General features: G+C 39.1%; 1 protein-coding gene across 1 annotated transcript; it reads right to left on the reverse strand.

Moving 5' to 3' along the window:
• Positions 1 to 645: 645 nt before the first annotated feature.
• Positions 646 to 1,578, reverse strand: LOC123904886 (transcription elongation factor SPT5-like). The gene is made up of 2 exons (XM_045954492.1): positions 953 to 1,578; positions 646 to 835 (listed from the first exon to the last, which is right to left on the reverse strand). Exons 1-2 carry the CDS (start codon positions 1,576 to 1,578, stop codon positions 646 to 648), a joined length of 816 nt encoding a protein of 271 aa, XP_045810448.1.
• Between the last annotated feature and the right edge of the window lie 13,439 nt (positions 1,579 to 15,017).

Consider the following 15,017-nt stretch of genomic DNA (forward strand, 5'->3'; position numbering starts at 1 on the left):
CGGTTCGAGGTTCTTGTTCGTGACCTTGTTCGTGATTCGAAGTGTTCGATAGCCGTTCGTGATTTAAAGGGAGTTTTCGAACCAAAAGGTAAAACTCTAAACACAATTCATGACCATTCGTAAGGATCACAAAAGGAAAATTTTAAAATTCCGCTGCTTTTATCGTATCAATTTTCCTTCACCTACAGCATATATAAATCTACCCAGGTTGGTGGCAACATTAGTTGACCCTATCCTATTGAGGATGGCATACTTGACATTCAGTTTACTAGTGGGTATCAGTTTCTTCTTAGGCCATACTTTGACCTTACCAGTAGTTATTTCAGCACTTACAACATCATTTGCAACCTCTAATTCAGCCTTAGGTTCTACAGATCTTCCTAAGTAATTATTGATTACAACAGGAGAGAAATTGATACATTTACCTCTGACAAAAACTTTGTGGTAGTCCTTGCTCAGTGGGTTATCACATTCTTCAGGAATATTCACCAGAAATTCTTTCACCAACAGCTCATAGCAGGGACTGAAGTCACAGACTGTCTTCAGCAGACCAGCTTCCTTGATGTAGTCCAAGATGTCTTGACATTTCAGAGCATCTTTGGTCAATTCCCTCTCCACAGCCAATCTCCTTTGGTAGATGTAGTCTCATCTTAGTGCAAAGGCAGCACGATGGAAAGAGATGTTGTCACAGGGAGCTTCTTCAATACCTTGAGGAACTTTCTTTGTTGTAGCCTTTTTAGGGTTGGGAGATGAGATGTTGGCAACATCTTCAGTAGCATCATAATCTGAGTCACTAGATGACTCCTTCTTCCTTTTCAGGGTCTCCTTCTTCTTGCTGGGAGGAGAGAAAACTTTGCTCCAACCTTTGACTGGTCCAACACCTTTTGTTTTCACTCTTGGTGCAGGAGTCTTGCTTGCAGTGGGCACAGCCTTCCCTGTACAGCTTCTCAACCTTTTTGTTATACCACCAGTTGATCTTTTAGCAGTCTTGGTGGTCTCATAGTCATCAACATCAACTACATCTTTTGCTTTCTCTTTCTCAGCTTCTACAGTCTTGTCAGCTTCATTCTCCTTTTCATTTGTGGACATAGACTTGTTGCTCTCTTCAGACTGAGTGTCCTCTTCATCATCAGAGGTATCCTCTTGAGCAGTTCCAGTTCCTTCATCAGAAGATTCAGATGTTGTGACAGTTGTCTCAACATCTTTCTCAACAGCAGTTTCCTTCGTGGCTTCCTTCTCAGCAGTTTCAGCTTCATTCAAAGATGTCTCACCATCTGGCATGACAACCTCTTCAGGAACAACATGGGTTGATTTTTCAGTCACCATCTCAGCAATTGTTGGTGATTTATCAGCATTTTCTGTTTCAACTTCTGTAGGTATGTCTTCCATTTCAGTTTCAACAGATTTAGGATTAGGGTCCTTCTTATCAGCATCAGATTCTAAATTCACCTGACTCGGGTTATCAGCGGTTGGAACAATTGTTTCAGACACAGTTTTAGGGTTCTGAGGTTCTCCTTCGTTGGTTTCAGATGTTTTCTCAGATGTATCGACATTGGATTGAAATACCAAATCAGACATAGAAAGAGGAATCTTAGATTTATAATCCCTTCTTTTCCTTTTAGAAGTTCCTTTCTCAGATTTATTACCGGAGGGTGAGATAGCATCACTTACTTTGATAATTTCCTTCTTTTTCTCAGCAGTTTTCATCTTTCCCTTCTTCTCAGCAGCAGTTACAGGCTTGGGATTGCTGGGACGTATGGTTGTAACAGGAACGGCATCCTTGATGATCTGAGAAGATTCGATCTTTGCCTTTGATCGAGTAGACCGACCGGACTTTGTAGTTTGTGATGATTCAGACATGTTTGGATGAAAATTTTTGAAGTTTGAGAAGTTGAATGGATGAAGGTTGTAGTAAGAAGTGGAAGAATAGGGTTCACGATCAAAAGTTAGAATTTGGGAGAAAGTGCATTGATTGTGTGTGAAGACATATTTAAGGGAAGTGTGTAATGATTTCCCTAAATTAGCGTGCATTGATGGATGGGAGAGAGAGCGGTTTCCTTTTGCACGCCACAACTGCAGTAACTGCTATGCTTCTTCATGCGGGGCAAATTCCTAATTTGCCCCTTAAAAATTCAAACTGATTTGCATCAAGTGCCTTTGTAAAGATATCAGCTAACTGTTCACTTGTACCAATATGTTTAAGTTCCACGCAATTTTCTTCCACAAGGTCTCTAATGAAATGATGCCTGATGTCTATATGTTTGGTTCTTGAGTGTTGAACTGGATTCTTTGATATATTGATTGCACTCAAGTTGTCACAATATAATGTCATGACATCTTGGTCGACATTATATTCTTTTAGCATCTGTTTCATCCACATCAACTGCGAACAACTGCTACCTGCAGCTATGTATTCAGCCTCTGCAGTAGATAGAGACACGCAATTCTGCTTCTTGCTGAACCATGAGATTAGATTATCACGCAAAAAGAAGCAACCTCCTGAGGTGCTCTTTCTATCATCAGCACTTCCAGCCCAATCTGCATCACAATACCCTACCAAGGTAGAGTTCTTTGTCTGGGAGTACAGAATCCCATAATCACTGGTGCCATTAATATACTTCAATATTCTTTTGACTTGTACAAGATGGCTCATCTTTGGTTTGGCCTGATATCTTGCACACACACCAACAGCAAAGGTGATGTCAGGTCTACTTGCTGTAAGATACAAGAGACTTCCAATCATGCTCCTGTATAGGCTTTGATCAACATCAATACCTTTCTCATCTTTGGTTAGCTTCAAATGAGTTGCAGCTGGAGTTCTTTTGTGTGCTGCAGTGTCCATTCCAAACTTCTTGACCATATTTTTTGCATACTTGCTTTGAGAAACAAATATGGTATCTTCCATCTGTTTGACTTGCAGACCAAGAAAATATGTCAACTCACCCACCAAACTCATTTCAAACTCTGACTGCATTTGTTGGACAAAATGTTGCACCATCTTTTCAGACATTCCTCCAAATACTATGTCATCAACATAAATTTGGGCAATCATCAACTTCTCTTCCTTTTCTTTAACAAACAAAGTTTTGTCATGGCCTCCTTTTCTGTACCCTTGACTAACAAGAAAATTTGTCAGTCTTTCATACCATGCCCTAGGAGCTTGTTTTAGTCCATATAGAGCTTTCTTTAGCTTGTACACATGATCAGGGTTGGCTGGATCCACAAATCCTTTTGGCTGCTCCATATAAACTTCTTCATGTAAGTACCCATTAAGAAAGGCACTCTTGACATCCATTTGGTATAGCTTAAATTTAAAGATGCATGTTATACCAAGAAGTAGCCTAATAGATTCCAATCTTGCTACTGGAGCAAATGTTTCATCAAAGTCAAGTGTAACAGCCCGGGCCCCTTTTCTACGTATTTAGTAGGCAATCCCGGCTGTCACCTTACGATCTTCTCCACCCCCCTCTCTAGTGGAGGCTTTGCCTTCCGTGGGAATCGAACCACGTACCCTGGGGTTCAAGTACATGTTCAATCCATTCCCACTACCAATTGGGTAGCTCAATTGGTAGTGGGGATGGATTGAACACGTATTTGAACCCCAGGGTACGTGGTTCGATTCCCACGGAAGGCAAAAACTCCACTGGAGAGGGGGATAGAGAAGATCGTAAGGTGACAGCCGGGATTGCCTACTAAATACGTAGAAAAGGGGCCCGGGCTGTTACAAAAAAAAGGCGCCTTTTTTTGTAACAGCCCCCGGGCCCCATCATGGCGATCCCGGAGCTGCCACCTCACGACCTTCTCCACCCCCCTCTCTAGTGGAGTTTTTGCCTTCCGTGGGAATCGAACCACGTACCCTGGGGTTCAAGTACATGTTCAATCCATTCCCACTACCAATTGGGTAGCTCAATTGGTAGTGGGGATGGATTGAACACGTACTTGAACCCCAGGGTACGTGGTTCGATTCCCACGGAAGGCAAAAACTCCACTAGAGAGGGGGGTGGAGAAGATCTTGAGGTGACAGCCGGGATTGCCTACTAAATACGTAGAAAAGGGGCCCGGGCTGTTACATCAAGCCCTTCCACCTGAGTATACCCTTGAGCCACTAGTCTTGCCTTGTTCCTTGTAACCACACCATTTTCTTCTGATTTGTTCTTAAACACCAATTTTGTGCCAATGACATTAACACAATTAGGTCTGGGAACAAGATCCCACACATCACTTCTTCTGAATTGAGTTAGTTCCTCTTGCATGGCCTCTATCCAAAACTCATCTGTAAGAGCTTCTTTTACATTCTTAGGCTCAATTTTGGAGACAAAACATGAATTTGAAACACCTTCATTTGACCTTCTTGTAGCAATTCCCTGGTTAGGGTTCCCAATGATGAGATCCTTGGGATGGTTCTTCTGTATTCTTATTGAAGGAACTTTGCTAGCAGGACCTGGTGTAGGAACATTTGATTCATCATCTGAATCTGATTCTTCATCTCCTACAGCTTCATCAGATGTTGGCAAGGTTGTTGCAACATCTTCTTCATTGTCTGATGTTCTTGCAGATGTTAAGTCATCTATCACAACATTGATAGATTCTACAATTACCTTGGTTCTCAGGTTGTAAACTCTATAGGCCCTGCTGTTTGTTGAGTATCCAAGAAATAACCCTTCTTCACTTTTATGATCCATTTTTCTTCTGTGTTCTCTGTCAGATAGAATATAGCATTTGCTTCCAAACACATGGAAGTGTTTCACAGTTGGTTTTCTGCCTTTCCACAGTTCATATAGTGTAGTGGAGGTTTCAGTTCTGAGAGTGACACGATTGTGAATGTAACGGGCAGTATGCATAGCTTCAGCCCAAAATTGATATGGAAGATGTTTTGCATGCAACATTACTCTGGCTGACTCTTGAATTGTTCTGTTCTTCCTTTCAACCACACCATTTTGTTAGGGTGTGATTGGAGCTGAGAATTCATGCTTGATTCCTTCAGAGATGCAAAATTCAAGGAAGTTTGCATTTTCAAATTCTTTGCCATGATCACTCCGTATTCTCACAATAACAGAGTTCTTTTCTCTTTGGAGTTGAAGGCAAAGTTCTTTGAATGCATCATAACTTTCAGATTTGTCTTTTAGAAATTCAATCCATGTGTACCTTGAAAAGTCATCCACCATGACAAATGCGTACCTTTTTCCTCCAAGGCTCTCCACTTGCATTGGCCCCATAAGGTCTATATGCAGCAATTCTAACACCCTTGTTGTGGTAAGATGTTGCAACTTTGGATGCGACATCTTTGTCTGCTTCCCTATTTGGCATTCTCCACATATACTTCCTTCCTCAATTTTGAGCTTAGGAAGACCTCTGATTGCCTCTTTAGCTATTGCCCTTTTCATGCCTTTGAGATGCAGGTGGCCAAGTTTTTGGTGCCACAATTTTACCTCATCTTCTTTGCTAATTAAACATGTGGACAAATTGTCTTCTTCTTTAGGAATCCAAAGATAACAGTTATCTCTTGACATTACTCCTTTCATCAGCTCTCCTAGATCGTTTGTGACTAGACATTCATTTTTTGTGAAGTTAACCTTCATGCCTTGATCACAGAGTTGACTTATGCTGATTAGATTTGCTTTGAGACCTTCTACAAGCAACACATTATCTAGCTTTGGTAAACCATTATTTGTAAGCTTACCAATTCCCTTAATCTCTGTTTTTGCTCCATCTCCAAAAGTCACAAAACTGGTAGCATATGACTTCAGATTCTCAAGATAATCTTCAACTCATGTCATATGTCTAGAACAGCCACTATCAAAATACCAGGTTTCTCTTGAGGAAGCTCTCAAGGATGTATGAGCTATTAGACCTGTGATCTTTTTTTCTCTCCATTCCTTTCTTGTTGTAACATTAGAGAAGGCAGGAGTATAGAATTCTTGATGAACTCTTCTTGGATATCCGTGCAGCCTGTAGCAGAAAGGCCTAATATGTCCTTTCCTTCCACAATGATGACATGTCCAGTTATAGAACCTGGGCATAGGATGTTGCGACAATCCTCCTGACACAAACGTGTTGTTGATTGGAGTATGTATGGTGGCATTGTTGAACTTCATCTGCTGCTTTACTCTTTCATGTTCAAAACCAATGGGCTTAGGTTTCCCATAGTTTTGTCTTTGTAACATTTCTTCAAAGGCATCAGTACCTTTGGTCATCATTTTAGCCACCTTTGTGACTTGATCCAAGTCAGCATTTAACTTGGTCACTTCTTCACCTTGTTCAGCAATTTTACCTAGGAGATTGGATTTCTCCATTAGCAACTGATGAATTTGACTACTCTGATCTTCAACCTTAATGTTGAGCTTATCAATGTTTGTGAGTAAGTCATTTCTTTCAGCTTGCAGTTTGCCATTGATTTTCTTTTGTTTCTCCAATGCTTTGCAAACCTCTATGCTTCTATTATGAAGATCTTTGTAAGTAGCAGCTAGTTCTTCATAAGTTACCTCATCATCACATGATTCTGAGTCAGATACACAAACTCCTGTTAATGCATTAACAAATTTAGCAGATTCTTCCTCCTCTGAATCTGTATCAGACCATGAAACCACAAGACTTTTATTTTGTTTTCTTAGAAAAGTTGGACATTCTGTTCTGATATGGCCAAAACCTTCACATTCATGGCATCTTACTCCTCTTTCATCTTCATTTGCCTTTTTGTGAAAGCTGGACTGTTTGTTGTTGAATCGACCATTTGACTTGGGCCTCTGGTCCACTTTCTTCATCAACTTGTTGAACTGCCTTCCAACCATAGCCATAGACTCAGATAAACTTTCTTCACTTTTAGATACAATTTGTGAATCATCAGCAACACTTTTTGAAGCAAAGGCTAGATTCTTATCTTTCTTTTCATTTCTCCTGTTCAAGCCAATTTCATAGGTCTGAAGTGATCCTATGAGTTCATCTAAATTTAGACTTGAGAGATCATGAGCCTCCTCAATGGCTGTCACCTTCATATCAAATCTTTTAGGCAAAGATCTGAGTATTTTTCCAACTAGCTCCTCATCTGAGATAGGTTTTCCAAGTGCATCAAACGAATTTGCAAAATCTAGCACATTCATTTGAAAGTCATGAATGCTTTCTTCCTCCTTCATTCTGAGATTTTCAAAATTGGTTTTGAGCATCTGAAGCTTAGATAATTTTACTTTAGATGTTCCTTCATGAGCTTTTCTCAGAATTTCCCAGACATTCTTAGCAGTAGTACATCTCTTGACAAGCCTGAACATATTAGCATCCACATCTCTTGACAAGCCTGAAAAAATTAAATAATATAGTGCTGACAGTACACCATAATATCATATACTACATTTAATCCAATGCATAAAACATATTGTACATGGTGGGAGTCCTTATTAAAATCTCTAGAATCCACCAAGTGCATAAAAGGTAAGGACACCACATTCATTTACATAAGAGGCATTTAATAAATTTTTTTTTAAAAAAAAAAAAAGAGACATCTAATCATGATTATTATATTAAGAAAGGCTCTTAAATAACCAGCAAGTGCTAAAAACTATTCAATTGTCTTTGGAGGGCATGAGCTTCATCCATTATAAAAAGAGATAAAATTATACCTTTTTTACATGCCTAAAAGAAACAATATGGCTGAAATTCTTAAGATTATTTATGCGATGATTATATTTCTTTCCTTATTTATTGATTCAGCGAAATTTGATTGTAAGCCACTTTTTCATCCTTTGCAAATTTTCTTATTTCATAAGTACACAAATATTTTATCTCGTTTTTAGGGGTGTGTATTAGATTAAGATTTCAAAGGATTTGACAACATTTTTTTATGATAAAAAAAAATCCTTGTATTATTCAATCAAGATTTTTACAAAAGTCAAAAAAAAAAATGTGCTATTGAATTAAGATAATTAAGATTTTTTTCAAGGCAACAAAGTTTCTTGATATTCAATTACGATTTCTCATCACTTTTAAAATGTCTATCGGTATTTAAAAGTCTATATATTTTGCAATATATTTATATGCTTCCTGATCGTGTTGACCAGAATGATGCGACTTCGCCGTCGTTTGCGGTGGTTGAGAGCGTTGAGACCCCTGTTGAAGCGGAGGGGGGTTGTGTACCTGCAGGCACTCCGACGCTCAAGTCAGTTTGTGTTTGTAGAGGTTTTCTTTGCTAAATAATGCGTACCTTGCAAATGAAGTGGAGATGCATATATATAGCCCCCAGCGCTGGGCTAAGGCCCTTGATGGCATTAATGGCCATCAAGTGGCTGCCGGAAAACGGCTTGGAGGCCTTGATGTGCAGTAAATGCTCATCATTCCGGTTTTCGGCCGTTACAATACGTAAGAGTATCAGACCGTTGGAGTCTTGCTCGGATCGCGTATGTTCGACACCTTCTGATGCTCGAGCTCGATGCTCGGCCCAGAACAGGAGCCCCCCAAGTTGTTATGCTCGTAGACGAGGATAATAACTTTGAAGTTCTTTCGATTTGTCGAACATAACTGCTTCGAGTTGGATGGACGAATTTTCGCGGTTTCCTTTGGTCAAAGTCAAGCTTTGGAAAAAGGAGTAGCGTTTTTTCCAAGTGGTCAATCCTAGGTTTCTGCAGCCGCCTCTCGCATTTAAGGGATGCCAGGTGTGGTGACTGGTCCTTTGGGCGGCAAGTTTTGCTATAAATACTTGCTTATCCTTTGGCTTCCCATATCCTGAGTTTGAAGGCTAGCGATGGATAATAGGGATTCCAAGAAGGTTGTTGCTGATGGCTCTGAGTCTCGAAGAGGGAAAAAGAGAGCGGAGGTTCCTAAGCCTGCGCCGGCTCGTTCTCAAAAGGGGAAAGAAGCTAAGGTGATGTTCCCTTCCTCGGATACTTCTGATACCTCAAGTTCCGACGAATCGGCGGATTTTATTGGGGCAATCGAGGAGTTCCTGAGGGCTCGTCAATTTCCCCACCTCTATCCTCCTGGCCCTGCCTCTGGTGAAGGAGGGTCCCAGGTCGGGAAGGAGGCTAAGATATGGCCAGAGGAGGTGCTGTGGACTGATTCGGATTCCGCAATTAGCTCAGGTTCCGAGCACGAGGATTAGGTGCTCGGTTCCCCTTGTAATCCTCTTCCCTTTGTAATGGACTATCATTAATAAAATAATTCTCCTTTGAATTTTCCGAGCATAATTTATTTGCATAATTTCCGAACGATTCCGAGCGGACTTTTCGATCAAAAACCGTACTCCTTTTTCGAGCATATTTTCGACTTTACGAATTTGTCGAGGAGCGCGGTGCTCTTATTCGGTTGCTGCGGCCTTCCCCGTATTTTTAGCAAAGAAATAAGGGGAATGGATTCCGAGGATCTTGCATTACCTTTTTTGGTTGCGATTTTCTCGGGATGTGGTGTCTTGGATTCCGCGAGATTTGCGCGAGCAGACGGATGTGACTTGAAAGGACGAGTCGCTTTGTTTCCTCTCGCCACGTGTAAAAACTATTAGATAGTACTCGAGTGGCTATTAACTGAGATTTGAATCTCGAGGTCGTCCTGAACCGTTGGATTTTCGCGCCTTTTCGTTTCTCCTGAGATTAAATCTGAGCCACTTGATCGTGATTGATCCGGACCGTTGGATCGATCCTGTGGTTCAGATGGAAGCGGCGCGGGTTTTCCTGTACGGACGCGTTGGCCTATATATAGGAGGGAGGTTTTTTCGTTTGAAACTTTACAGTTTCTTACTCACTTTCTACATCGTTTGGCCTTTCCGTTTCAAGCTTCTTCTGGTGGCTTTGCTCCTCTTCCGTTCTTCTACTACAAACTCCTTAATCCTATCTTCATTTAATCAACAGCAAGTGTTTTATCCCTTTTGATCTTTGCAGATTTTGCTTGGATTTTACTTGGATTGTGTAGTTAGTTACGCGGTGTAGGGCTGTAGTATGTTTTTTCATGTAGCCTGGGTAGTCTTTTTGAAGGTTGTAGGTGGTGATTAGCACCCTTTTCCCCCCAAAAGAGGGGTTTTTCGCAGTTTTCAGGCAAGAAATCGCTGTTTTTACCAACTGACGGTTGGGTTTTGGCTTAGAACAGTGTCGAGCACCACGTGCGTTTCGTGCTCGGTTGTTTGTATGAACTTAGCGCCCGGAGAGATTATTTTATCCCTTTCCGTTTTCGCGTAGGCTTTTGTTGAGATCCTCGCCCTTTCACTTGATTTGGCGGTGGAAGGGTGGATTTGAATGTCGAATTCATTTTTCCTTCCTCTGCTTTTTCAGGTTTTCTAGATGGCTGAGGGATCTCAAAGTCAATTCACGTTCATAGATCAACAGCCCTCCTCATCAATTCGCATCCGAGCCGATGTTTCGTGGGTGGCGGATGAACCTCGAGAGACGGAGTCGGTTTATCAGAATTGCGAGAGTGACATCCCGGAGACGATGTGCACGGATATACAGACTCCTCCTACTGAAGATTTCGAGGTGCGGATTCCTTCTGCTCGTCACAGGATCTGCGGCAATTGGGCATGGGGGACGATTCCCATGTATGAGATTGCTTTTAAGCATCTGGGAATTCGGTTGCCCTTCACCGATCTAGAAGTGTCCATCTTTCGTCATCTTCGGCTAGCCCCTTCTCAACTCCACCCGAACTCGTTGGCCTTTATCAAGGCTTTCGAAAAAAACTGCTGAGTATTTGGGTCTGGGCCCTACCTTGCCTTTATTTTTCTATCATTTTGGCCTTCAACGGAGCTGTCCTCGGGGAGAACAGGCGAAAGGGAAGCTTGCGAAGGGAGCCCCGGTACCGGACACCAACCACGGATGGGTTTCTTTGAGGCAACGAAAACGCCTCTTTGATATGTTCGATGAGTCGGTGCGGGGGTTCAAGTCTGTTTTCTATGGAGTTAGGCCAATAACGACGAAAGGTTGGAACAATTTCGTGTTGGAGTAAGCCCTAAGAGCCAATCTATTTTCATAGTATTTGCTTTAGGAGTTTGAATATAAATATGGCATTTCTTTATTATATTTGTAAGGTTGCAAAATAATGAAGTCCCTAGAATAGAAAGTCCGTTTAATAATTAAGTGTGACTTAATCATGAGATAATATTAAACATAAGGACACTATTCTTAAAGTATCCGTAGTCGAGCTTTAAGGTAAAGGGGATAACCTTAAAGCATAAAGACTATTATGAAGATAGACTGATGATCACATCTCATGGATCATGGGATAAGGAGTTATCAAGTCTTGACGTAGGTATAAATATTAGGAGTAATATTTATACTGGATTGACCCGCTATGAGAGTACTTCATGCAAAGTTATGCAAAGTGTCATAAGTTACTCTCATGGTGATAATGGTGTAAACCGCCCTTAGACCTGAAACCACTTTGTACCCTAGATGTGGAGTCAAGTACTTTGTTGCTGATCTAACGTTGTCCGTAACAGGATAACCATAAAGGCAGTTGATGGGTACTTCACAAAGCATGCTGAGGGACAGTAGTGACCTAGATGGAATTTGCCAATCCTGCATAACAGGATAAATGTCATGGGCCCAATATTGAACTGGACAAAGACGACACCAAGTATGTTTTGTGTTCAATATAGACATAAAGGGCAAAGGGGTAATTATACACACTGATATTATCACAAGAGGTTATGTTTAGATCACATGTTAATTTCTCGTAACTTGAGTAGCAGTGATGTGTTGCTAGATACCGCTCACTGTTTATTGTAATAAATAGTGATTTATTATAATTGTCAATGTTACGGAAACCTACAGGGTCACACACATAAGAACAATCTAGTGAGATTGGAACACCGTAAGGTACGGTGCACCTTGGAGAAATAAGGAAATATGATAAGGGTATTATGGTAATTAAAATGAGCATTACATCATATGGTATGATGTAGCAAGAAGGGGGTGCAAATATGTACTAGACATATTTACATGAGAATGGCGCCCACTATAGCCCATTTAGTTAAAAGGGCTTTAGTGTAATTTTGCCATGGCAAGTGGTTCTATAAATAGAACCCTTGTGGTAAGGAGAAATAGTTACACACTTTTGTTACTCATTCTCATGAGCCTTTGTTCTCTCCTCTCTTGAGAAACCCTAATCACCTTTCTAGAGTTTTTGTGAAAAACCCTAATCCTTATTTTGTGCCTCCTTTCTCCTAACCCTTCAAACCATTGGAGCTAGCACTCCATTGAAGGTTGTTGTTCGTGTGGACTGGCTAGAGGCGTTATACCTTTAACGCTTGTGATCAAATTCGTTGGTGACTTGGTGGTGACCTTGTTCGTGACGGTTCGAGGTTCTTGTTCGTGACCTTGTTCGTGATTCGAAGTGTTCGATAGCCGTTCGTGATTTAAAGGGAGTTTTCGAACCAAACGGTAAAACTCTAAACACAATTCATGACCATTCGTAAGGATCACAAAGGAAAATTTTAAAATTCCGCTGCTTTTATCGTATCAATTTTCCTTCAGTGGTATCAGAGCCACTTACGAAACCATGAATTGATGTTTGTTTAAATTCATGAATTCGGTTTTAATATGATTAAAACAGTTAATAAAAGATTAAAATCGAGTAATTAAAATTTGACGGTTGTTTGTGTATAAATTGGATGATTAACATTGAAACGGCTCCGGAATCCGACACTTGTATGGTGGAGCATGCGATATGTTGATTGTCCTAAGGTTACACGAACAAGAACGGTCAATACTTACATGTGATGTAAGTTTTGTGTATGAATTGGGTAATTAACATTGAAACGGCTTCGGAATCCGACACTTGTATGGTGAAGCATGCGATATGTTAATTGTCCTAAGGTTACACAATCAAGAACGGCCATAAACTTATATATGATATAAGTAACCGTAATGCAAAATGGTGTATGTGATATACCGTTAGTAATTTCGTTAAAATTATTATGAAAGTTATTCAATTAAAGCGAGCCGTGTTCATTTGTTTCGGAATCCGACATTTGTATGGTGAAACAATGACATGTTGATCAATTGGATTGAATTTGGTCATAAGGAATTTTGACGGCATGAAAGGGTTGCACAAATGTTGTGTCATTAAAATTAGGATTTGCAAAACGTATCAAGTGTTGATGCGAAAAGTAGATGATAAATATATTTAATTTTGAAATCGTTTCAAAATTCTAGAAATATCTTTTAAAATTGTTTTAAAAGATAATATCATCAATTTTGGAAATATTTTATTCAAAAGGGTTTTGATTAAATAATTTTCCATATTTGACAAATATATTTAATTATGAAATCGTTTCAAATCTCTAGAAATATCTTTTAAAATTGTTTTAAAAGATAATATTACCAATTTTGGAAATATTTTATTCAAAAAGGTTTTGGTTAAATAATTTTCCATATTTGGAGAATTGTCAAAAGATTTAATTCTACTTTAAAATAATGTTATTTATTTTAGCAAATTTTGATTCGAAATATTTAATTGTGAATTAAATATTTGAATCAAACTTACCTGATTTGATCAATCGCCGGATTTAATTAATTATGAGACTTTAATAATAATAAAGTTTGTTTGTTATTATTATATTTGATGATCGGTTATGGCCTTAGTTTATTTATTTTATTGCATTTGGTTTTTAAATACGGCCTGCGTGTCGTGCCTTATCTCTATTCTCTATATTCTCTTCTCATCCACTCCCTCGTATGTAAAACGAGTATTCTTTTATATTATTATGTAATATTATGAAGAAGAAGAACAATGGAGGTCAACCTTGGAGATCATGCTTGGAGAAGTATAGATCGTTTTAGGTTAGATTAGGTTCTCTCATTGGCTTGGGAGAACAAATGCGCTATGGGCCATAACTGTTTCATTTTATTATATTATGTATGTTGATGCATGTTATGTATGGAGTGACGTCATTGTATGTAAGCCGTGGTAAGGTGAGATCAAATTAATTATAAAAGCCCTCAAAGGAATTAATATTAAGTTTTATTGCTTTCCAACGAATAGCGCCCTTCAAGATCAATATCGATCAATGTAGGTTTTGCCAACGCGAAGTGCATTGTCAATATTGATAAGTTGCGGTGAGGTAATTTATTTATCCGATCGCTATTTAATGGGTCTAACTTAACTAAAGAAAATATAATAAGATTATATGACTTTAGAAGCAAGTATTGGGTCATTCCATGTGATGGATTAGAATAAGTGTTATTCACCCAATAGAAAGGATATGAGAGTTGTATGAGATACAATTGGAAAGGAGTTTCCTACCTAAATAACTAAGTTTTGTGTAATCAGCCCAACGCTGACTTAAAACGAAGTGAAATATGGATCTCATTCTCACTAGAAAATCTTCCAACGGGATTTTCCGAATCAAATGTCGAGGGTCATTTGTTTTGAGTAAAATAGTGAGAGAGCGTATTTAATTAAAGACCAAATTAAATATGATTTAGTCATAATATCTTACATATCTTTGTAATTAGAATTTCGAAATACAATACATATTAAGTTGTCCTCATGAAGGACAAGATTTTCAGAAAGGAGTTTCTGTATTGGTACAAATTGAGAATTGTTCTCAAATGCGAGAAAACTATAAGTCTTGAACTATAAACTGTGAACAACCTACCATAACTAGATTGGAAAAGGGATACTTGTTAGAAGCATCAAGTTGACGTCTAGATATAGAATATATAATAAATGATGTGATCATTTAATCTCAAGTAAGATCCTTTTGAAAGAACTTTAGAGTATGATAAATTTCTCAATGGATCAAAAGGTTGGTCATAGGATCAATCTAACAAATTATAATGGAATAGATATAGACAAAATTGTTTTGAATATCTACCGGAATTTGTTGAGTTGAATGAGAATTAATTTGCACTATCAAAGATTTGAGATATAATATAAATAAGATTTATATTCCTCTTATTTGAATAGTACAAAATGGTTGTCAAAGTAGAACGGCTATGGTTAGACCATTAAATAAAAATGACGTAAATAGTTCTTGGAAGAGTCAAACCAAAAGTATGAAGTGAGACCTCAATAATGCACATATTGTTATAGAAAGTCAAAATTTC

The sequence above is a fragment of the Trifolium pratense genome, linkage group LG2, assembly GCF_020283565.1.
Source record: "Trifolium pratense cultivar HEN17-A07 linkage group LG2, ARS_RC_1.1, whole genome shotgun sequence".
Classification (NCBI taxonomy): Eukaryota; Viridiplantae; Streptophyta; class Magnoliopsida; order Fabales; family Fabaceae; genus Trifolium; species Trifolium pratense.

Excerpts from the sequence above, each read along its gene's own strand:
- LOC123904886 (XM_045954492.1), bottom strand. The coding sequence starts at position 1,578 with ATGTCTGATTTGGTATTTCAATCCAATGTCGATACATCTGAGAAAACA. Across the intron at positions 836-952 it reads ACTGGTGGTATAACAAAAAG|CAAGAAGAAGGAGACCCTGA; the intron begins GTTGAGAAGCTG and ends CTCTCCTCCCAG.